Genomic DNA, 23,646 nt, shown 5'->3' with positions numbered 1-23,646 from the left:
GAACTTTCAGTTAGAACTGAAACTGAGGGTTTAAGTTTCCCGTTCACTTGCTGGCCCACTCAAACACCTTTTGGCCCTGAAGCCAGTCTTGAGGTTTGCTGACCTCTCTTCATACCCTCATTTGGCGACACTGACATTACAGTATTGAGCCTCTCACAGTAGAGGCTGGTAACGATGAAGTCATGTTAACGTCAGTCTGGATGGTCGTGATGTTTTTTAATGTAGCTTTTTGCCCCATTGAGTTTCCTGTGTTCTTACTGTCAGGAAGGGATGGGGAGACACTGAAAATGTTTGGGCATGTGAACTTCAAATCTTGTGGGCTCTCTACCCCCAACCAGCAGCCCTTCCAGATGACCTGCTACTCTCCCAGACCCAAACATTTCACCCAAATCCACTCATCAGCACCAGAAAGGTATCCAGGCTTGTGTGTGTGTGTGTGTGTGTGTGTGTGTGTGTGTGTGTGTATGTGTGTGTGTGTACACCTTCCTTCTAATCTTTATCTGTGTGCACTCTCTCCTCTTCCCCCTTCTGCCTTCTGCTGTGGACTCTGTAGAAGGCCGCATATGATCTGGCTCTGCCTGTCAGACCTTTCTCTAACTTCCTCTGCCTGCCTTTTCCTCTTACTCCTCCATTCCAGCCGCTCAGCTTTCTGGTTCTCCTGAAACCTCCAAAGCATATTTCTGCCTCTTGCACTTACTGCTTCTCTGCTTAGAAAGCTCTTTCCCAGGTACCTGCCCACTCACTTCAGAAAGGTTTCTGCTAAAATGCCACCTCTTCGAAGAAACCATTCTTGACCATGTCCAGAATATCTCCTGTCTCCGTTTTCTTTCTGAGCACTTACCTCTAATGACACATGCTTTGCTTACCAGCATAATTACTTATATATTGTCTGTCTCCTCCATTGAAATATAGGCTCTCTGAGAACAGACACTGAATCTCAAGTACCTAGCAAGTAGTTAGCACTCAGTAAACATTTATTTACCAGAAAGAAGGAGGAGAGGGAAGGGAAGGGAAGAGGAAGGGAGGGAAGAAGGGAGAAAAAACAAACAAGGAAATAAATGTTTATGTATTTATAAACGTTGATAAAGTGGTTTCAAAGAGACGAAAAGTAAGCCTGATAAAAATGGGGAGATCAGAATTGCCTTCTTTGAGGAGATGCTATTTATTTATTTATTTTTAATGTTTGTTTATTTTTGAGAGAGAGAGCATGTGGGAGTGGGGGAGGGGCAGAGAGAGAGGGGGAACAGAGGACCCGAAACAGGCTCTGCCCTGAGAGTAGCAAGCCCGATGTGGGGCTCGAACTCCCGAACCGTGAGATCGTGACCTGAGCCAAAGTCAGACACTTACTCTACTGAGCCACCCAGGCGCCCAAGGAAATGCTGATTAAAGCAGAGACCTAATGTGTGGTGAAGACCACAGCAGGCAGAGGCAAGAGAATGTGCCAGGAGGTCAAGTTTGAGGTCCTCCGGGGCATAAGAAGGCCAGGGTGGCTGGAAACCCACAGGCAAGTGGGCCAGGGAGAAATGAGCCTGATCACAGGGCTATAACCCAGTGACAGCCCTAGCGAGGCTAGTCTGGAGCAGAGCGGGTTTGCATAAAGGCGCGTTTTGGGGGTCAGGTGGTCATGAGGAAGACAGGAAAGCAGAGCCATCTTGTAAGGAGGGCACCTGCCTCTGTGGACTTCCAAAACCATGAGGTTATTTCAAGGAACTGCTGCCCCCTCCCTAGATCGGGCCCAGGGGCTTTAAGCCCCAGCCAACAATTTGCCATCAGGTTTTGGTTTGGTCGTTTGCCTCAGACAAATCCCACAGTCTGGCGGTGGCCGCACGGTGCATTTACTAACCACCTCCTGGGTCCCTGGCTGCCCTCGAGGCGCCAAACCTGTTGGGTTCTGAGAACCATCACGTTTTATGAGCTCCCAGTGAAGCCTTTGTGGCAGCGTGACTGTTCAGTAAACCCAGTTCTGAGCTCTCCACACAGTCTTGTTTTGTTTGTTTTTTAACAAACAGGAAGCCAGAGTTGGTGTGGAAAGGGAGGCAGCTGTGGGGTGGTGTTCGAGGAGAGAATTCAGTGTCCAGTCGACCTGGACAATCTGGGTCGACTGCTTTTTGTTTCCCCGGTGGAAGTCCAAAAGAAACTCTAAAACCATTCGGGAGTTTTTATTCCTACACTAACTCCCACCTCCCTTGCCCTTTCTGAGCAGAGGGAGCTGACGCCCCGCTGTTAAATGCACATCTGCCTTCAGATCACAAGAGCTCCCCAGCCCCTCCCCGTCACCATCCTGCGGGGGAATGAGCTCCCACTCACGCACCCTCCATGTCTCCTGGTGGGCATAGAGTCACCACGAACACAGCCATGGGCTCCAGAAGGTCCCTGCCTGGATGCAAGTGAAAGTCCAGAAACCCCAAGACTTCGTGATCATTGTTGTCACCCTGCAGACATGCAGCCTACCTGAGCTGTCTCCATCAGAGGCTGAGCTGGATGGCCGAGAGACACTGTAGGAGCCTACGACCGCACTGGGGTCTGGACACGTACACAGCACCTAGACGGCGGCAGACCGCGGCCCACTCCACCGTGCGAGAAGCCGGGCCCCATCCCCCGGGGAAAGGAGGCAGGGGGAGCGGCCGCCTTCTCTCCTGCCCCTTCCAGGCTCTCTCCACCTTCAGTGCGATCTGAGCCCTGAGTTTGTCTTTCTCTGCATGGGTCTTCTGGGGTCCACCCTCAAGGGTCCTCAAGGTTCCTCCTTGCCTCAAAGAGAAATGAGGGAAATATGGCGCCTTTCCCCTTCTCCCCCATGCCACGAGCCCCCTGGCAGCCCTCTCTGGCCTTCGCCCCATCTCTGACTCAGGCATGGCACGCTAATCCGCATCACCTCCGAAAGAAAGTACAGAAAAGTGATAGATCAGAGGCCTCATTTAATGGGAGCTTAAATTTCAGGCGTGGTGATGCTGGCTCGGTTCAATGGAGATTTACAACAGCAGGTGCCAGGGAAGCTTAGATAGAGGCAGACGGATTTTGTGTGTTGGGGGAGGGGGGAGGAGAGGAGGCTCATTTGATCTGTCTGCCACTGGAAGAAAAATAAACTCCATTTGCTCTTTTTATTCTTTTAAGAAACAAAAGGGATGAAAGAAACTCTAGGCCAATAAGCTTCCCTTTTATTCTTCCCTTTTTCTCAGATCAGAAAGTGATCCCATATTATTAACCACCTAGCCTTCCCCCAAAATATAAATTAAAAAAAAACCACTATGGTTCCTCCAAACATACAAATCTCATGGCAGCAAGCTCAGCCGTGCTGGTGCTCGAGAAACACAATGGAAAAGAAAAGACTTAGGGTTGTTGTTGTTGTTGTTGTTGTTGTTGTTGTTGTTGTTTTAACTCTTCTGAATGACTAGGAGCACAAGAGGCAGACAGTAATTTGAGAGGCTTTTAAATGTGCCGTGATTTCAACTTTTGATTTCCTCCTTTTCTACCCAGGGACAATTAGCCATAGCACAGGTTTGTATCATTAGCAGACAAGCCGAACTTGAGTGATTTAGCCATTGTAACTTGGATAAGCACTCGTTTCCCAGTGACCCATCACAGCCAGAAATGACACCACGTTATTCGCACACTCTCAACTTTATTGGCATTTCTAAAATAAAGTACAACTTTATCTCTTAAAAAATCCTTCACGGGCTGCGGCTCTTCAATACTACCAGCGACAAGACTGGACCTGGGCTACGATTCTGAAAAGAGCAGAAATAGTGTACCTGGGCGTGATCTGGCCCAGCTTCCTTCTTGGCCTGCACCTCCAGGAGGACTTCCGAGTGGTCTTCTGGGTGGAGCTCTGGGCCTGGCCCCCCCCAACCCACACTGAAGAATAGGGAGGGACGGAGTGGGTAGGGTCACAGGTACAGGGCAGGCTTCAGGTGGTGGCACGTCAGGCACACTTCTTGGAGGACAGATGGCCTCTGGCAGGTCCCAGGACAATGATCTATGCAAGGAGCATCTGGGCTTCTATTTCCCTTTCTTTCTGAAATGTCAGATTGGCCCATTGGTTCTGAAACTACACACTTCCCTGCTAAAATTAAATGATGGCCATCTTTTCCCAGTGCAAAGAAAAATAAATGAAGCAGATCAATTTTTCCCCATCATAAGTTTATATCTCTGTGTTTTCTTTCTTTTTTAAGCACTTGTAAAAGTTTTATCTATTTATTTTGAGGGGAGTTGGGAGGGCAGAGAGAGAAAGGGAGAGAGAGAATCCCAAGCAGTCTGTGCTGCGTCAGCACAGAGCTGGACGTGGGGCTTGATCTCATGAACACAGTGAGATCCTGACCTGAGCCAAAATCAAGAGCTGAACTCTTAACCAGCTGAGCCACCCAGGCAGCCCACGCCCTGTGTTTTCTTACCTTTTTTGCTGCTTCCGCTTCGTAGCACCCAAAAACACAAACAAGAACAAGTAAATATGAACATAGAAACTGCCTCCTGTGCCTCACTCATGGGTCTGCTTTGGTGACGTCTTCACATGCAGGTAATACAGCCTCGTTTTCCTCTAGTTCAGAAAATGAGATAGGCTATCGTCATTTGTCACAGTGTCCTGTAAGGTGCCATGTGGCTCCCAGCTGCTCTGCCACCTGACAGCTTTCAAAAATGACCATATGCAGGTAATCTCTGGTCACCTGCGGGAGTCTAGCAAGCCATTCTGAGCTATTCAAAACCACCAGAAATGTCAGCGCTTTGAGAGGGGACTTAGAGCAGAAATGTCAAGTTTATAATTCAGTAGAATGGATTCAACAGGGTAAAAACAAGGAGCCTGTTGGGAACCGCTCATTGCGAGAGATAATGCTGGCTTGAGAACTTGTCTGTGATGGCTGTCAGGACCCTGTGTGCTGCCCTCCTTGGGAACAGCAGGGTCTGTGAATGCGAGCTCTGGTGTGAGTAGCTCCGTGGGCACTTCCCGCACTTATGAGCAAGTTTCCTTGCTGGAAAAGGGGCCCGAAGTCTAAATGATGTGAGAGAGATCTGATTTTCCAATAACAGGAGATTATATAACTGATCAAAAATCCATGCCTGCCTTTTTAAAGAAATAGCCTCAAACATGGCCTGATTGGATAGGAGAACGCATTCCCAACGTACGAAGTCATATTGCTTTATGTGATACAGTGTCAGCACAGTCTTTACAAAGTCCATGGCGCCTTTCTTCTGTAACCACATAATCTGAAGATAAAGAAACTATGACGGTATAGCTAGAGCAGTAAGAAGAGCTGTCTTGGAGGGACTTTTCAGAGGCGTCTGAGAGGCCATGTTTCCAAAGAGTAGGGGCTGTTTCCTCCTTTCAGTGATGAACCAGGGCTGCCCATTTTGCTGCCTCCTTCACACTTCCTGACACAGCACACACGCCCAGCACCAGGCGCCCCTCTCCCTCCGGCTGTGTCCTGCTTTCTGGGCCTCACTGCCAACTTGACCTTGCACCCTGCTATTAAAAATGTAAGACCCAGGGGCGCCTGGGTGGCTCAGTCGATTGGGCAACCGACTTCGGCTCAGGTCATGATCTTACAGGTTCATGGGTTGGAGCCCTGCGTCGGGCTCTATGCTGACAGCTAACCCAGAGCCTGGAGCCTTTTTCAGATTCTGTATCTCCCTCTCTCTCTGACCCTCCCCTGCTCACACTGTCTCTCTCTCTCAGAAATAAAAACAGTAAAAAAATTGTTTTTAATAAAAATGCAAGACTCAGAGCATATCCCTGACCATTTTTCTTTCTTCAGGCTTCCGCCCAACATGTTTTCTCATGCGCACACGTGCGCGCGCGCACACACACACACACACACACACACACACAGGCCCCAGATCTCAGGCTAGAATTCTGGGCAGTCACATCCCCTCGTGACCGTGCAAGTCCTTCCCAGTCCACGACACATCCCAAACCTGCCTGATGATAAAAGATCGCAGCTGTCATCTCTTCCTTTTGTCAACTGTTTTAAAAAACTGAGTTTGCTGGAGGCTTAGAGAGCAGTTAGAGTGGGTTTTGTTTTATTTTTTAAGATGGTAGCTGATACATGTAAAATATCATATGATACATGTTCTTTTTTTTTTTTTTTGTGAGAGAGAGAGAGAGCATGAGCAAGGGAAGGTCAGAGAGAGGGAAATACAGAATCTGAAGACAGGTACCAGGCTCTGAGCTAGCTGTCAGCACAGAGTCCGACTCGGGACTCAAACCCACAAACCGTGAGATTATGACCTGAGCCGAAGTCAGACGCTTAACCGACTGAGCCACCCAGGCACCCCAACATGATACATGTTCTAAAGCACATTTGCTTAATAAATACCCACGGACCCAGTGCCTGCACCTACTCCCACGCTCAGAGGTAACCACTTTTCTGACATGTGTATTTATCATTCTTTCTTTTTAAAACTATTTTTTCTCATACGTATGCATATCTAAACCATATAGAGTTTAGTTTTGCTTTTGTTAAACAAACAGTATTTATGCAACCAACTGAAGATGCTCTTGTAAAAGTAGGCTTTTCGGAACTCGATCCACTTCCGCATGTAGGGCTGCAGTTGCTCAAAGCCATCAGGGGCTCTTTGTTTGAAATTTCCTACAGAGACAGTTTATTAGCTCCTTAAGAATCAGTGCTATTGCTTTACAGCACGTTTGGTCTGATTCAACGCTTTGTTTCCTATTATGTCTCTGTTTTCTCCATTCATTTATTTGAGAAATATATAGTGGTGCCTTCTACAAGCCAGGCACTGTGCTGGAGATCAGCGGTAAGCCAGGGAGAGCCCCCGCTCCCACTGGAGCTTACGGCCAGCCTTCTCTCCTTCCCTCCTTTGCCATGCGAACCATAACCGTAGGCTAGGAGAGTCCAGGCCCAGTGAACAAAGGGGCCGTGGGCTGAGAGCCCACGGGGAGGTTTATGGAAGGAGTTCAGGAAGTGGTCAGCCTCCATGGGCCCCATGCTGGGCCCTCTGTGGCCTCACCTGGATATTCCTGACTCTGAATTTCTTGGTTAGGACAGCCTGGCTCACACACCCTCCCAAGCATATTTATGTCATTAGCGCCACACCTACAGGGGGTGCCCTGCCAGGTGGTAGAGATCAAGGACTCTACAGAGAAAGAGGATCAGCCCTGTAAGCACAGATGACAAAGATACAATCGCCTGGGTACAGAAAGATACAATGGAACCTCACGAATATATATACTTTTTGATTTATATATGATATAATATAGAATGTAAATATAATGAATCCGAATGACGTATGCGTGATTCACGTATTCTCACCCAGCTTCCACATGGTCCATCTACCAGAATAACTGACATCCTGCAATCCCTCTATGAAATACCATGGCTAATGCCAAAACCCTGACCCCCTCAGCTCTCGGGCCCATCTCCATGTGCAGGCACATCTGGTCTTCCTACTTGTACCTGTGTGATTCCCCAGAGTCCGAAGCCTGCTTAGGCTACTTGTACTCACTGTCATGTTGCAAACTTTAATTAAATGTTCCCACATACTGCTGAAATACAAATTCAGAAAGAAAATCATGTCAGCGCAAACCAAACTGAATGCTTTTGAAAGACTGTCAAGATGCGTCACTTAAAAAGTGCTTTCGAATTAGGTGTGAACAAACTGAGTGTAAATGATCAAAGGGGAAAAAGTTAAAATCTAGAAGAATCCTGATCTCTGATTATGCTTCAGGTGTCCTTAACTTCTTATTCCCCTTGAAATGGACTACAGTTGGAAATTGTACATGGTACATAATGAGTTTTTTTTAATGAATTTTTAAAAATTTTTTTAGTTTATTTATTTTCGAGAGACAGAGAGACAGAGTGCGAGTGGGGCAGGGGCAGAGAGAGAGAGGGAGACACAGAATCCAAAGCAGGCTCCAGGCTCCGAGCTGTCAGCACAGAACCCGACTCGGGGCTCGAACCCACAAGCTGTGAGATCATGACCTGAGCCAAAGTCGGAGGCTTAACCAACTGAGCCACCCAGGCGCCCCAAAAATGAGTTTTTTAAAGTACTCTGTGCAGCAGACAAGACTCAAGGAAAAGACCTTGCTTTCCCTCAGAGATCAGTGAATACATGGACATTTATGTTGTAATTTTAAATAAATTTTGTGTATATGTGAACATATAACATGCAATGTAAATTATGTATATGTGAGAGAAATTGATTTTTTAGGATCCCTCCCTCTTTGAATGACTCCCAGTCACCTTCAGTCCCGAGCACATTTGAAAAAGAGACTTCTGTTATAGTTTTACCTATGCACTTACCAGGACTGCCCTACTCAAGAGTGGATTTATGGTCAACCAGCCTCCCTAAAAGATTTCAGATGTGACGGCACTTGCTAAGGATGATTTGTTTTTTTATTTTGTTTGGGTTGGTTTTCATTTGCCAAACATTTATTGAGAGCCATGAGAAAAGACCCTATTTTCGAAACAATGGTGTGAAGAGAGAGAGAAAAGGCAATGTCAGACTGCTGGATGGATGAGGGAGGTCATGACCTCCCAAAGCTCTGCCCTTTCTGACCAGTCACACTCCCAGTTGACCTTTTCTTTAACTGCCCCAGGAGCCCACGGAGCTGGGACCCCTACTCCAGAGCTTTGCTGGGCGGCAGGAGGGCAGGGATACGACCTGGAAAGTGGCCTGATATTCCCAAACTGCGGGCCAGCAGAAGGATGAAGAGGCTACGGTGCTTTGGATAACTTGGGTCCAAATGAGAAAAGAGCCTCTTGACCAGGCTCAAATTATATTTTTTGACCCTAGCTCTTCCCAGTCAGTTGAGAGGGGCCTTTAGAACTGTGAAGAGAATAAGATCACTTAAACGGGAAACATTTCAAAGCCTATTCTAGCCATGCCCCCCATGTATCCAGCCATACAAGTGACACGCTTCTGCTTGCGTGCATGCATGTGCACATGTGCGTGTGTGTGTGTGTGTGCACGTGTGCATGTGCGCTCACGTGTGTGCTTTGGAAGTCCTCCAATGAGGGCTGCTTCAGCATCAGTCCAGAAAAAGGCCTTGGACACAGCAGCCTCCTGACATGAGATGCTTTATTTTGCTCGATACCTAAGGAATAAGGCCAAACATACGGAAAATAGGTTCTTTCAAAAAGGTTCCCCAAGCACCAGAAGGATTCAAGCCTGCTTCCTGAGAGAACACACAGAAGAGAAGTAGGCAAACTGGAGCGGGAGTATGACTTCCTTTCAGCCCTCGCAGGGGGATGGTGCGCTATTCAGCCGTCTCTCCATTTTCGCTTTGTTGTTGCTGGAAATGTGGATTCCCCGCAGTGCACAGAGCCATGGAACCACTCTTCTCACTGTTCAAGTGAAGGGACTTCAGTAAGTGGAGACGGGGGAGAGGGGAGCAGAGGGAGAGGGAGCATGGACACAGGAGCCCTATTTTGTTGCTCCGAGGAGTAACTGGACCCTGCCCAAGAGACCCCCAAGCCCTCCAGAGAAAAAATTGCAGGGGCCTGAGTCATCCCCCATTTTAGAAGAATACAGGGGTGCCCTGGGGGACCGGGGGCCTCCCTTATCAAGACCAGGCAACTGAAGTACATAGATTGTGCTTGGCTAGAGGCTAGGATCAGCTTCTGGTTATTATCTATTTAACTAAGTGGATTAAATGAGAACTGAATGGAATTGTACCCTTAGAGTTCCCTTACAAAACACCGTTATCTCATAAGCTGGCTTAATGGAAGAAGCTGTCAGGGGCTTATTAGAAGTAACTGAATACAGCACCTTACCGAGCAAAGATCCAAAGGAGGATATACAGCAGGCTGGGAGACCTCACACCTTCTGTGGCTACAAAAGACAGCCCTGAGGTGTGACTGCAAACCACACTGCTGGCATCAGCCCTGGGGACAGGCCCAGGTCTTCCCAAGAAGAAAGGCGTTTACCACTCACTCTGTTTAAAAGCATTTCTTCCGTGTTAAGGCAGAATTAAGTCTTTCATTGATCTTTTATATGTGTGGCCTCACCACATATGAAAGATAGCAGAATGGAGTGGCTAACAGGACTGTCTTTGGAGTTGGACTGTGAGAGTTTGAACCTCAGCTTTGCCACTTACTAGTTGAGTGAGGCTAGTAAAAGTTCCTTCTCTTTTCTCTGGCTCAATTTCCCTGGCTGCAAACTGGGAATGCTATTAGTACCTACTTCTTTGGGTTTCTGTGGAGATTCAATAAGCTGATATGCAAACACTTCTTAGCATGGCGCCTGGAATAAGTATGATATAAGTGACCATTCAGCGACTATAACTATTACTATTGTCACAGAAAAAAATTCATCGTATTTCATAGCTTTTGTGTCCACATCTCCTTTCACTATTAATTGCAGCATGAATTTGGAATGAGTCACATTCACAGAGGAGATTCTGGATGGGAGGCAATGGCCATGGAGGAGCTCAGGTCTGTGATGAGCAGGACATTTTGAACCCTGACTTTGCCAGAGATGGCGATGTGATCTTGCACAAGTCATTTATCTTCTCTGATCCACATTTCTAAAGTGTGTGTGTGTGTGTGTATGTGAAACTTTCATTATAGACTTCGGGTAAAGGCATGTAAATCCTGCTTAGGGTGAAGATTGGTACAATTATGAGTAATAATCAGAAACTGGTGTGGTCTCCCAGAACCAAGCACATTGTAGAATACTTGCCTTGAGGGAAACAGATATGTTGGAGAGAGTTGATAGTTTGGATGGAAGTCACTCTTGTGCAGTTCATTTGAACAATGAAAAAAATGAACTCTTTTTTGGGAAAGTTTTACTTTATTTGTGAATTTAGGACTTTTTATTTTCCACTCAGCATTTGATAACCTTATTTTCCTGTTGTGTTCCTTTGAGTTTAATTTACCAGTAATCTATAAACACTTCTGTCAAACAACCTGATCTACAGTTGACCAAACTCTTTGCAATTACACAGACTTTGCTTCATTATCTCCAATGTATAATCCACAATTGCCATGAACAATCTGTATTGTCAGGTACCTATAATCCAGTAGATGATTCTCTTCCACTCAGTCTAATGGATAAACATCGTATTACTCACTTTCCAAAACACTGAAAGAGACCATATGAAAAATGGGATGAATCTTTCTGTTTGACAGAAATTACTTTAAATAAAAAATGTAGCCTATTAATCTGAATTGTGTACATTGTGCATGGTATTAGAACTAGTAGTGTCATCTTGTTTTCATGCCTTTTTAAAAAAATATTTTTTAATGTTTATTTTTGAGAGAAAGAGACAGAGTGTGAGTGGGGGAGGGGCAGAGAGTGAGGGAGACACAGAATCCAAAGCAGGCTCTAGGCTCCAAGCTGTCAGCACAGAGCCCTATGTGGGGCTTGAACTCACGAACTACAAGATCATGACCTGGGACAAAGTCAGACATTTAACCAACTGAGCCACCCAGGTGCCCCTTATGCCTTTTTTTAGTTGAAAGACTAGTAGGGAATGTTCAACACTTAGATATAAATGATATAATTTCCTGTATTTTAAATGGCTCAGACTGAGAGTTTAAGGAAAGAAGTTACATGATTGACCAAAAAGCCATAACCTTTCAGGGTTTCTTCTGGTTGGTTACTGACTAAAGCACAGGCTGGTCTATCTCACCTAGGGTTGCAATGCCAAGGGTAAGCATAGTGTGATATCAATCCCCGTACCTATGGATCTCAACTCTTTTTGGTTATGAGCCCCTATAAGAATCAGGAGGAAGTTATGGACAGGCTCCTCAGAAGATGACACATTTTCTCCTTTCCACAAAGCTTGGCATAGAATTCTGGGGAATTCACATGAGCTCCTGACTTCCCTCCATCTGCCCCACCACCACCCCAGTTCACCAAACATGGGGAGGCTTCCTCTCACTGCACTTGACCATGCTGATTCTTTTTTAATGGCATAAAGTGGACATTTCTGGAAACCAGGAGTTTAAAACTGGTCAGAGAATTTTTATTATGCAATAAGAAATATACATATTGTCCTTTGTCCCCAGTTCCTGGCACAAAGCTATTAGAACCCTTGGACTTTCCAAGTGATAAGTGTCTCCTATAGGCTAGGGGATGACTGATGGTAGGGGCCCCCTCAGCTGCAGGATGGAGGGCTAGTTGCCAGAAAGACAAAGGCAACGCGTCTTCATGTTTCAAACCCACTAGGACCAATCAAGATGGAAACCACAAGCACTGTTGAGGATGTGGAAAAATCGCAGTCCTCTTACACTGCTGGTAAGAATGTCAAATGGTATGGCCACTTTGGACAACAGCCCTCAAAAAGTTAAACATAGAGTTGCCAATTCTATGGCAACAATTCCACTCCTAGGTATATATCCAAGAGAAAGAAAAATGTATGTCTGCACAAAAATTTGTATACGTGAAATTAGCAGCATTATTCCTAATAACCAAAATGTGAAAATAACCCCAAATGGCCATCAATCGATACATGTATACATAAAATGTGGTATGTCCATACAGTGAATATTAGTCAGCAATAAGAAGAAATGAAGTACTGATGTATATTACCACTTGGATGGACTTTGAAAACATTATGCTAAGTATAAGAAGCATGGCACAAAAGATCATACATTCTATGGGTCATTTATATGAAGTGTCCATAAATGGTAAATCCATAGAGACAGAAAGAAATCAGATTAGTGGTGCCAGGGACTGGGGGTGGGGTGGGAAAGGGGACTGACAGTTAACAAGTATGGAGTTTCTTACTGAGGTGATAAGAATATTCTAAAATGGGTTGTGGGTGTCCTGAGACAAAGATTTGGGTGCAAGTACTATATTCGGAAAGAGATTTCAGGAAGCACAGTCAGGAAGTAGGGAAGTGAGCCAGGGAAGGAAGGAAAGCCTATAAAGGGGCATTAATGAGTGAGTTATTGTTATCGGCAGCTGGGGCCCCATCCTTCTGGGACTGAGCAAAGGGTTTGAAGACCACAATTTGGAATTGTCCCCCCGCCAGGGGATGAGAAAGCTGGGCCTTGCCCACGAGTACTGACTTCCCAGCACTTCTGGCCTGCTACACACAAAGGCCAAGTATGCTTCTATTACCAGAGAAAGGCCTCAGACAGGAAGAGAGACAGAGACAGAGAGAAACAAAGAGATAGAGAGAGAGATAGACATATAGATACTTGAGGTAGGAAGCAGTCCGAGGTTGTTCCCCAGACCTACAGGTGACGTCCAGGGTGAGTGAGTGGATATGGACAGGACATTGGCAGTGTCTGCTCACAGGGCTATTACTTAACCTCTCTTTACCTTGGTTCCTTCATCCTTAAGATGGGGGAAAAAAATAGCCCCAATCTCATAAAAGTGCTGCAAGGATCAGTGAGTTAATATATCTGAGTATTGGAGGCAGTCAGAAATATCCACCTTGAACCTTTATTTTTTAAACTTCTGACCTATCTGTGATCGTTTCACTTCTGAATCGGCTTCTAACAAGATAGAGAATGAATCCAGCTCTTCTAAGTGTCAAAGAGAAACAGAATCTTTGCTGAGAATAGTCTTCCTATTAGGCCATCTTTGTGTGTTACCAGCTTTGAATGGCTGCCTTTTGAAATACGCCGTCTGCTTTGTGAGCACATTAGGCAGATGCCCAGCCCAGCAAGTTCTGTTGCTAGAGCAGCTCTGTGATCTCTCATTCTTGCTATTCTATTTTATGTTGGTGGGATTCAAGCAAGAGAGGTTCTTCACAGCCCTCTCTGGTACTTTTCTTTGTGTCCCCCCATATTTTCCCAAAGCTGTGTTCTGAGAATAGTAGACCCCAGGGGAGCTTTCTTTCTGTGAAACTTCTACAGAGATGGACTGAAGCCAGTGGGAACCATCCTAGGTGATCCTAAGTTCCACTTCTATCAAAGGCATTTATACTCACTGTGTTTCATTGCTCGTGGATGATTGAAACAGCCCCGTTGGGGAACTGCCAGGGAAAAGTAGGGTTAAAAAAAATCCAACTGTGTTACATGGAGCTCAAGCTGTCATGATTAAAACTTAAGTTAAAGATTTGCTCACCCAAGAAAATCTCTCTGGATTGTTTCAGGCTGTGACTCTTCAATTAAGCTGACTTTTCACAAATCCAAAATTGCCGTGGATGAGCTCTTTACTTCACTTCAAGATATTGCTGAAGCTCGGAATCTCATGAAACAGTTTAAGTCTGTGTATGTTCCTGGAAATCATACCCACCAGGCAAGTACATATGTTTTAAAGTAACCGTCTAATCTGGTTTATATTTTTAGGATTCAGAGACTGCAAAAAAAGTTTCCATTTTAGCCTCTCTAAAATGAGGGATTTGTTCTAGATGAACTCCAAGCTCCCTTCTAGTTGAGCATTCTGGGTTCCCCTAATCTGAACGCTTCTTGATCCATTTGTACCACAGGCTTGATGCAGGGAGATGAGCACTGGACTGAGGGTCAGCCCCTGCTCTGTAACTGTCACATTGCCTATTTTGTAACCTTAGGCAAGTCCCTTCACCTCATTGGGCCCCAGTTACTGTAGGTGCAGGTGAGGGGCTGGCCTTATGTGATTCCCAAGGTTCTAGATCTAAGCAGTCCTTAAACATTCTGAGTAATTAGAATAATAAAATTATCTAATAATATTATAGCAAGGAAAAAAGAAGTTGGCGACAGCGAAACCTTTGTTGTTTAAAATTCCCCCACCACTTCCTGAGCACGGTAGGGGGACTTTGGAAGGGTGTTTTGACCGGTGAGTAGGAAGGTAGTATCAGAATCCAAGATTAAAAGCCCAGGGGCGCCTGGGTGGCTTAGTCGGTTAAGCATCCGACTTTCGCTTAGGTCATGATCTCGCGGTTCGTGGGTTCGAGCGCCGCATCGGGCTCTGTGCTGACTGCCAGCTCAGAGCCTGGAGCCTGTTTCAGAGTCTGTGACTCCCTCTCTCTCTGACCCTCCCCTGCTCACGCTGTCTCTCTCTCTCTCCTAGAAATAAATAAAAAAACATTTAAAAATAAAATAAAATAAAAAAATAAAAGCCCAGTGAGGGAAGGGCCCCAGAAAGACCCAAAAGGAAGGTTAAGGAGTGAAGACAGGCTGTAGTCATTGAGGCTGGGCAGTCTCTGTTGGACAAGGATGGAGAGAACTAAGGTTCCTCGAGGCCAAAGACGAGCTTTCAAGGGAAAACACACATTCCTGGCAGAAAAGATCATTAGTGGAGTGTGTGCAACCATCTTCTCCTTCATCGCCCTGTGAAATCTCAGTAAAACCCACTCTATTTGCTAAGGCTCAGTGGGGAATCTGGCATAATGAGGGTCAAGTTCAGCATCCAGATGCTGATGCTTTAAGGTGGGCATGTAGACAAAGAGCTAAGGTTATCTGCCATAGCCTAGCAAAATCCAGACTCTTCTTCCCACATATTCTTGTAGTAGCTGACACTTGAAGTGTGCGCTCACATTTGGTTTGTCCTTTGAGCCTCACAACGACTAAGCCTGTCATCCAGGAAAGTGTTATTATCCTGAGATCTAGGAAGGCCACGTGACTTGCAGCAGGCATACAGGCGGCTGGGGCCAGGTGCCAAGTTTTGACTGCCAACACAAAACCTCCTCCCTGCTATCCTGTGGATCTCATGGAGATTCTAGAAATAACTGATTGATGGTGCCAACGGGCATCTGAAATCCCCCACTAATATATGAAAGACCTTAGAAACTGGCACTCAACTTAGTAACATAAATTCCTATCTTTTGTTCAACGATCTGAGAATACCACTACCACAAAATACAGATAAAATCACTCACAGAATTAATTGTGTGTAGTTTGGTCATTTAAAAAAATCACCAATCTAAAATACAGCAGGATGGGGGCCCTGGGTGCCTCAATTGGTTAAGCTTCCGACTTCAGCTCAGGTCATCATCTCACGGTCTGTGAGTTCGAGCCCCACGTTGGGCTCTGTGCTGACAGCTCAGAGCCTGGAGCCTGCTTCGGATTCTGTGTCTCCCTCTCTCTCTGCCCCTCTGCCCCTCCCCTGCTCACACTCTGTCTCTTGTCTCTTAAAAATGAATGTTGAAAAAAAAGAAAAATTGAAAAAGTTAAAAAATAATAAATAAAATAATTAAAATAAAATAAAATACAGCAGTATGGACTAGTTCTAGAAGACACAGAACTGGCGATATGTGAAGAGATTTAAACCGAAGAATTCCAAGAAGCAAGTTGCTGCTATAGTTGACAAAGTGAAAATAAAACACTAAATTAATAAGCTCTTTTCAGTTGATCATCATTGTGATTAAATGTGTATTAGCTATAAATCTTGGGCATAATAAAGACAATAACAAATTTCCTAAACTTTATCACCCAGCTACCAATGCGTTATTTCTCCAGACCTCAGGGCCCTGTCCTGCAACCATGGCCTTCACAAAATGAACTTTCCCCTTGTTGTATTGACTCCCTTACAGTGAAGTCAATAACTTCAACCCAATCACTGAAAATCCTAAATGTCAGTGAGTGGGGGCGAAGTGGAGAGTATGTGTATATCTTAAGGGGATTTAGTAAATAATGATACAGACACAGGCTGTGAAATACTGTGAAACAATTGAAATGAATGGGGCTCTGCTTCTTAGAGAACTCGAACTAAAACAAAGGTTTATGATCTATTCAGTGGAAAAAAAAAAACACATGTAACGTAGATCATTCTGTGAGGCATTTTTCTATTTTTGTTTAAAAAAACAAGGTAAATAAAATTAAAAGCATATGGGTATGTATATTAAACAAATGTTTTTAAAACTAAGAAAACAGTTATAATGGTTACCTTGTAGGGGTTGAGAAGTGTTGGATAGACAAGGAAGAACTCTTTAACCTCTCGCTTTATATTTATGTGGATAGAGAAAGAGTGTTTGATGGGATTATGGGTCATTTTTACCTGTTTGGTTTTTTTAATATTTTTTAAATTTAAAGTTCTCAGTCATAGCAGGAAGCCCAGTAAGGACAGGGATTTTGATCTGGTTTATTCACTGCCATATCCTCAGTGTCTAGGGTGGGATTTTACCTATAGTGAAAGCTTAATAAATATTTGTTGGGGGCATCTTGAATGCAATACATCTATCTTTATCACATAGCAGAGGATTTGTTGGCATACAAAGTATGTATGATGAGAAAAAGACAAATATCCAAACTAGACTGAGAGTCCAGCTGTTTGAAGATGGGCCTGGACTGAGCAACTTTCTGTCCATCTCTTCTCCCAACTTGGCCCTCAGCCCTAGATAGAAAGTGTGCTCTCTGTCTCACTCCATGCTGTTTGTACACCGGGTCGGGGTGAGATGCTCTGAGCTCCCTGGGACACTCAGGAAAACACCAGACCTGTTCTGGCTCCAGATTCCTGTTCCAGGTCCGAGCAGTGCTGCACATCTAGGCTCTCTTTCCTGGATCCCAGGGCCCCTCCCAACACCCCTCTCTCCTGCTCTAGTGCACAAGCTGGCTCTCAGAGCTGCTCCTGTCCCCCTGCTAGCACCGGAGGCACCTCTTTGTTCACCTTCATCCTTCAGCCCTTTAGGAAGGTGTGTCAGCCACAGCCCAGACAGCACCACTCTCATCATTTTAAGGGGAACGTGGTTTCAAACAAGAAATTAAGTACATATAAAATCTCTGGAAGAGCTGGAGGAGTGAGAGCTAGAATTATCTCCAGAAATGAGCCCTGAAGATCACCACACACCTAGCCCTCCCAGCGAACCAAGACCTCAGCTACAGCCGGGAGAGCAGGTGTGATGGGGATCATGAGGCTGCCATTGAAGCTCTTGACTTGCAGAACATATCACCAAAGCTGGAGACAGCACCCATGTTTGTTCACCATGGTATCTGCTGAGCCCAGCTCAATACCTGCCCCCGGTGGGGGGGGGGGGGGGGGGGGTGGGTGGATGGATGGATGGATGGATGGATGGATGGATGGAAGGCCTCTGGACTGTGAGACCAGATGGATCCATCCACAAGGATATTTCTTATACTCTTAATTCTTAGTGAGATGGAGATTAACAGCAGCATTTGGGTTCAAAGCCCAGCATAACAGCATTGGGTTCCTAGGTCCATAGTCCTATTAACTGTATAGTTTCATTTTATTTTATTTCATATCATTTTAATGTTTATATTTGAGAGAGAAAGAGTGGGGGGAGGGAGGGGCCGAGAGGGAAGGAGAAAGAAGCCGAAGCAGGTTCCAGGTTCTGAGCTGTCAGCACAGAGCCTAACACAGGGCTCGACCCAATGAGCTGTGAGATCATGACCTGAGCCGAGGTTGGACATCCAACTAACTGAGCCACTCAGGCGCACTTAACTGTGATTTTAGGCAGGTTACTTCACCTCCCTGTGCCTAGCTCCTCCTCTGTACAAAGGAGCTAATAATATTACCTCCTTCATCAAGATGCTGTCATGATTAGGTGAGTTGGTACATGGAAAGCTCCAAGGACAGGAGCTGACATAGCACTATGCATGTATTTGCTGTAACCCTCGTAGCGAGGGACAAAATAGGCCTTTTCCTTGCCCTCTTGTGTAGCATTTCACCTTCCCCTTTGCTAGGAGAAAGGCCACATAGAAAGGGAGTCATTGTCAAGCTCACTACACCATTAGCTGTTGTGTATGGTCAGAGTCTGTTGCTGACGCCCTGTTTGTTGGGGGAAGTCTGTGTTTGTTCCTAGACTCTGTTGAGTGGAAACCTAAGCCCCCAGTTTTGCTTGTGCAGCAAGTCTTCTGCTTTTGTTTCTTACTGCAAACGGTTCGGTTCAGTGGGAGGCTTCACCTCCTCCCTAAATGCCACAGTGTTTGATGTGCTGCTTTTGCTCAGCTGCAGCATCAGGAGGCTATTAGGCCGACGTCTCAGGGTGAAGAGTGTCTGTACCCTTTCAGACAAAACACCGTATGACTCTCGCATGACTTGCTTTGGCAGAAGTCTCAAAGTGCTGTGCTGGGCTGCGTGGGGGAAAACTTTCCACAGATGTGCCCTGTCTCCTATGCCTCTCGCGTGGTGATCAGGAGCCCTGAGAACCAGCAGTGCCCGAGGAGGCTTGATTCATCTGGTGCCCGGTGAAACGCGGCTCTCCGAACAGTCTGTAGGACCAGCCTCTTTGTCAACAATCCCCAGCCCTGGTGGCCAGAGTTCTTTCCAAGTGCCAAGCTCTCTTCTTCCTCCTGATTCTATCTACCTAACTCCAGACCGGCTAGTGTCCTTCTTGAAAGAATCAACACAAGATGGGACTGCGCTGGGGGCCAGGAAACTTGGCTCTGCCCTGTAGTCTACTTCTAACAGCCTGTGTGAACTCAAGCAGATTAGTTAAGAGCTTTGGGCTTAGGTTGTTTTCATATTAAAAGGACTACACTCAAAATTTTATAAAGTAATCTGCTTTTGGGTTTGTGGGAGGGATGGATGGATGGATGGATAGATTGGATGGATGGATGGATGGATGGATGGATGGATGGATGGATGGATAGATGGATGGATGAACAGAGAGGCAAATGAGCCACTTTTTAATCTGCAGAGCAAACCATTTCCTTTTAAGAAGATGAAAGGAGAAAAAATCCATCGTAGTGTAGCAAAATATAAAAATAAGTGAGCCATGGAACAGACAAAGCCATCAGCAGTTTTAAACAGATGTGTTTCTGTACAGTCATGGGTTGAAACAAAATGAATAGTCTCTCTACAATTCTAGTTTTCCTGAGAAGTTGTCTGTTTAGAATCAGTTTTGCGTCAAAGGGAGAGGCATCACCAGTAACAGGACTGAGAGGGTCCATGGCTGCACCAGCACCGACCAGCAAAGCCAAGGGCAGCAGCACTGATGGATGGGGATGTGTTTGCAGCAACAGCTCCGGCTTTCTTGCATACTAATTATCTTGGACCCTCTTTACGGTGCACCAAATTCAAGAAGATGTTAGAGTCAGACTAATTTCTCAAAATGGTCTCTGACGTAGGTATAATGTCAGCGAGTGCTGCTGTACTCAACTCTTTCATTCAAGAACTAGAGTCAAGTCAATAAAGCAGTCTTCTAGACCTTCTCACACATTATATCTACCCTAAAGAGTAACCACAGACAGAGACACAAATATTTTTTTCATATTTTGATTAAATATGATATTTTTGAAAGGCCAGCTTGTTCTGGAAGAAGTACTGGCCATTTAAAGAGAGGGTTTCTGGTATAAGACCAGTTTTTTTGAAATTTCGACTTTTTCATGGATAATACTAATCAGAGATTTCATTAGGCTCTACCAAACCTTCAGGCTATCCTCATGAGCCTGTCATAAAGGGCCATGTTATGATGTTCATGGCCCTAGTCCCTTTTGCCTTTATGGACCCCTTCCTCTATAAAAATAAAAAATATTAAAATTTGTATTGTACGGGGCACCTGGGTAGCTTAGTCGGTTAAGCATCCTAATCTTGATTTCGGCTCAGGTCATGATCTCACCGTTTGTGGGATTGAGCCCCACGTCGGGCTGCATGCTGACAGCATGAAGTCTATGTGGGATTCTCTCTCTTCCTCTCTCTCTGCCCCTCCCCTGCTCACACTCTCTCTTTCAAAATAAATAATAAACTAAAAAAAATATTTTTAATTGCACTGTACAATGGAACTGGTATAGAGACAATATTATATATCAAAACATTATCTTTGACCTAAAAGTTCATTTTTCGTGCTTCTGATTTTAATACATTTCCATGGGTTCCTGCAAGTCTGGTGGGCTCTAGGCACTGTGTCTTCTGTGCCTAATGGATTCACCAGCCATGTGGTCAAGGCCCCCTCTTGGCCCCAGTCTGCCTAGGACAGGTGCACAGCTAGCCCTCAGGGAGCAGCAGGCATTTTTTTCTTCCCTGGAGTGGTCCTTGTGACCTTTCATGAAGCGGTCCCTGCCTTTCCCCCTGGAGCTACTCAGCTTGCTCCCAAGTTAACAGCTCAGAAGTGAGGGAACTAGACTCATGTAGGGGGAGGGGTGGAGGCTGAAGTCTCCTGGCTTGAAAACTTCATATCCCATAGGAGCCAGTTTCTCTGGAACAGTTCCACGGACAGCCTCCAGCCTTCCTCCAAGGGACATGCCCAGTTACACAAGAGTCATCGTACTCAGAGAAGCCCAAAGCTCTGGCGTCCCATCCAATATTTAGAGCTTTCTCCAGTCTAATGCAATTTACGAAGCAGGGGTCAATTTTATCATAAGCCATCTTGCCTGGCTACAGTTTGACATTCTTCTCTTATCAGGTTTCCAGGGAAACAGAGCTAGAAAGTCAACCAAAGGTCAAATTCTTATGCAGAAGAAGGAAAAAGGGTTTAATAGTCCTTTGCCTATAACATGCAACTTGCCAGTTAAGGAAATAATTATATTAATGTTTCAATACAGACTTTACAGTGTGTCTGTGGCAGAGACAATGCTCTATGTTCCCCAAACTCCATTTCCTTTTCCTCCTGGGCACAGTTAGGGAATTTTCCAGATTCCCTTCTGGGTAAATGTAGGTTTGCAACTAACTCTGGCCAGTAAACAATGGGTAGAAGTGATATAGAACACTCTCAGGCTAGGCCCATAAAATCTCCCTGGTTGCTCTCTTCCATCATCTGCTGATGAGATGCAGAGGCATCAGTGTGGGATTCCAGTGCCCTCGAGAATGGTGGAGCCATTCAATAGAAGGAGCCTGGTGGGCACCTGTATGGTTGTGGGGGGCAGAGACCTCCCTACTGCCAACACACACCAGATGTGACATAAGCAAGAAATAAATGACCAGCAAGAAAAGGAAAGAACGAATTTACCTGTGTTTTTAATTCCTCTCCTTCCTACCGGCCAAAGATGAACTGACAGAGAATGTTTGATTGGGAGAGTTAAATTACTATGCCCAACTCTCTTAATGTTGAGGCAAACCACACAACTCATCTCCCCTCCAGCCCTCTCTAGCATGTGAGGAAAACTTTGAGCAGAGCACTCGGGGAACACATCTGTTTCCCCTATCACCACCTTCTATGTGGTCCTTTGCTGAGAAGTGGGTGGCTTCTGCCTAAATAGAAAATTCCATGACAGTTAGAGGTCTCTGATCGAAGAAGCCATTGCTGAAACAGTGCATTCCAATCAGATTTCAACGATATGATTTGAGACACAAAGCAATCCAACCTAAGTGGCTGAGAGGAAGGAGCCAAAGGCTCTCATCATTAAAACCCTAATTGGAAAAACTAAGAAATGTGCTTGCTAAGAAGTCATGAGGCCAGTACTATGCTATGCCTGAGAAAGTCTTTCCCAAATTGTTCTCTTTAAATGGACAATGTTAGGGCTCCTGGATGGCTCAGTTGGTTAAGCATTTGACCTCGGCTCGGGTCATGATCTCACAGTTTGTGAGCTTCAGCCCCGTGTTAGTCTCTATGCTGACAGCTCAGAGCCTGGAGCCTGCTTTGGATTCTGTGTCTCCCTCTCTCTGTGCCCTTCCCCCACTCACTTGTGCGTGCTCGCGCGCTCTCTCTCTCTCTCTCTCTCTCTCTCAAAAATGAATCAACACTTTAAAAAAATTTTAATGGAAAATGTTATTTTGTTGTTCTGTGCTTGGTAGTTTAGTAAGGAATTAGAGGTCTTCTATATATCTGAGTGGGAAAGCCTTATTAACATCTCTTTAATAAAACATATGGGTTAGTGTGCTTTTTGTTACAAGTGAAAATAGAAAAGAAAAGAAAAATACTCAAACTGGCTGAAACAAGAAAGATAATTTATTGGATCCTATGACTTAAAAGGCAAGAGAAGGGACAGCATCCAGTAGTGAGGAACCATCAAGGGGTGATGCTGGTGGGGACAGCGAATAAACAGAGAAGAGCACGTGCTTGCTCTTCCTGCCCCCAGTACCCTTTAGTGCCCCCTGTTGGTGAAGTCCAGCAGGTCTACATGGCAAAGCACAAACATGGTCGGCCGAGTCACAGACCAGCATGACAGAACTAAGTACAGAAGACAGGGTTTGGAGTTGAGAGACAATAGCTTAATCCCTCTCGCATCTCGATAGAAAATGATTTTTCAAAATTGCTTTCAAATGTAAAGATAACCAGAGAGAAAGCAGTCAAGAAATCTAAGCAATGAGATACATCAGACAGTTAATGAAAGCATCTACGTTATTTTGCTAGATCGTGTGGGATGTTTGCTGGCTGTTACATTCTGTATTGAGGTTGTAACTTCTCTTCCCACTCTAAATAAATGTCACCTACATACTTTAGGGAAAAAATAAAATAAAAAGGATTTACAACCTTTCCCAATAACACACAATGATCACAAAATCCCAAGAATGAAGCTATTAGGGGAATAGCCCTTCCAAACCTCTGCTCACCCCCAAGGGGAACCCCAGCTTCTTGGGTATCTTCTCCCAGGCACTTCATTCCCCAGAGCTTAGCTGAAAGTGGAACAGGGGAGAAGACAGAGCCTCAGGCCCTCTACCCTTCCTTCTCTCCCCTGTTTCCCCAGACTGCACTGGAGAGAGCCATCCCGTCACACCTGGCCCTCTGCTCCTTGCACAGAGGAGGTACCAAGTCAGCATTTTAGCTGGATTACAGACTTTTTCCTGAGTCTGAGCTCCTTCCACTATCACTACTCTTTCTCCCTGCAGGAAGTGCATCCTTTAGAGGGCAACAACCTTTTGCGGGGGTTTTTTGTTGGCTGGGGGGCATAATCTCTCCTCTCTTAATCGTGACAGCCTAAGTGTTATTTCTCTGGGATTCTGCTTCAAGCTATCCTATATAAGTGTAAATAGGCTAATAAAATA

The 23,646-nt window shown here is 45.3% G+C and overlaps 1 protein-coding gene across 1 annotated transcript in view; it reads left to right on the top strand.

The window, feature by feature from the left end:
• The window catches only part of SCFD2 (sec1 family domain containing 2), a 231,514-nt gene that overhangs the window by 182,679 nt on the left and 25,189 nt on the right, over positions 1 to 23,646 (top strand). The window contains exon 2 of the mRNA XM_039241068.1: positions 14,003 to 14,148. Within this exon, the coding sequence (XP_039096999.1) occupies positions 14,101 to 14,148 (48 nt within the window). The 5' untranslated portion in view covers positions 14,003 to 14,100. The remainder of the gene's footprint in view (positions 1 to 14,002; positions 14,149 to 23,646) is intronic.

Source organism: Hyaena hyaena, unplaced genomic scaffold, assembly GCF_003009895.1.
Source record: "Hyaena hyaena isolate Hyena2069 unplaced genomic scaffold, ASM300989v1 scaffold_187, whole genome shotgun sequence".
In the NCBI taxonomy this organism is placed as follows: domain Eukaryota; kingdom Metazoa; phylum Chordata; class Mammalia; order Carnivora; family Hyaenidae; genus Hyaena; species Hyaena hyaena.
Note: the sequence above shows the minus strand (reverse complement) of the source record. Positions and strands in the feature narration are given on the sequence as shown.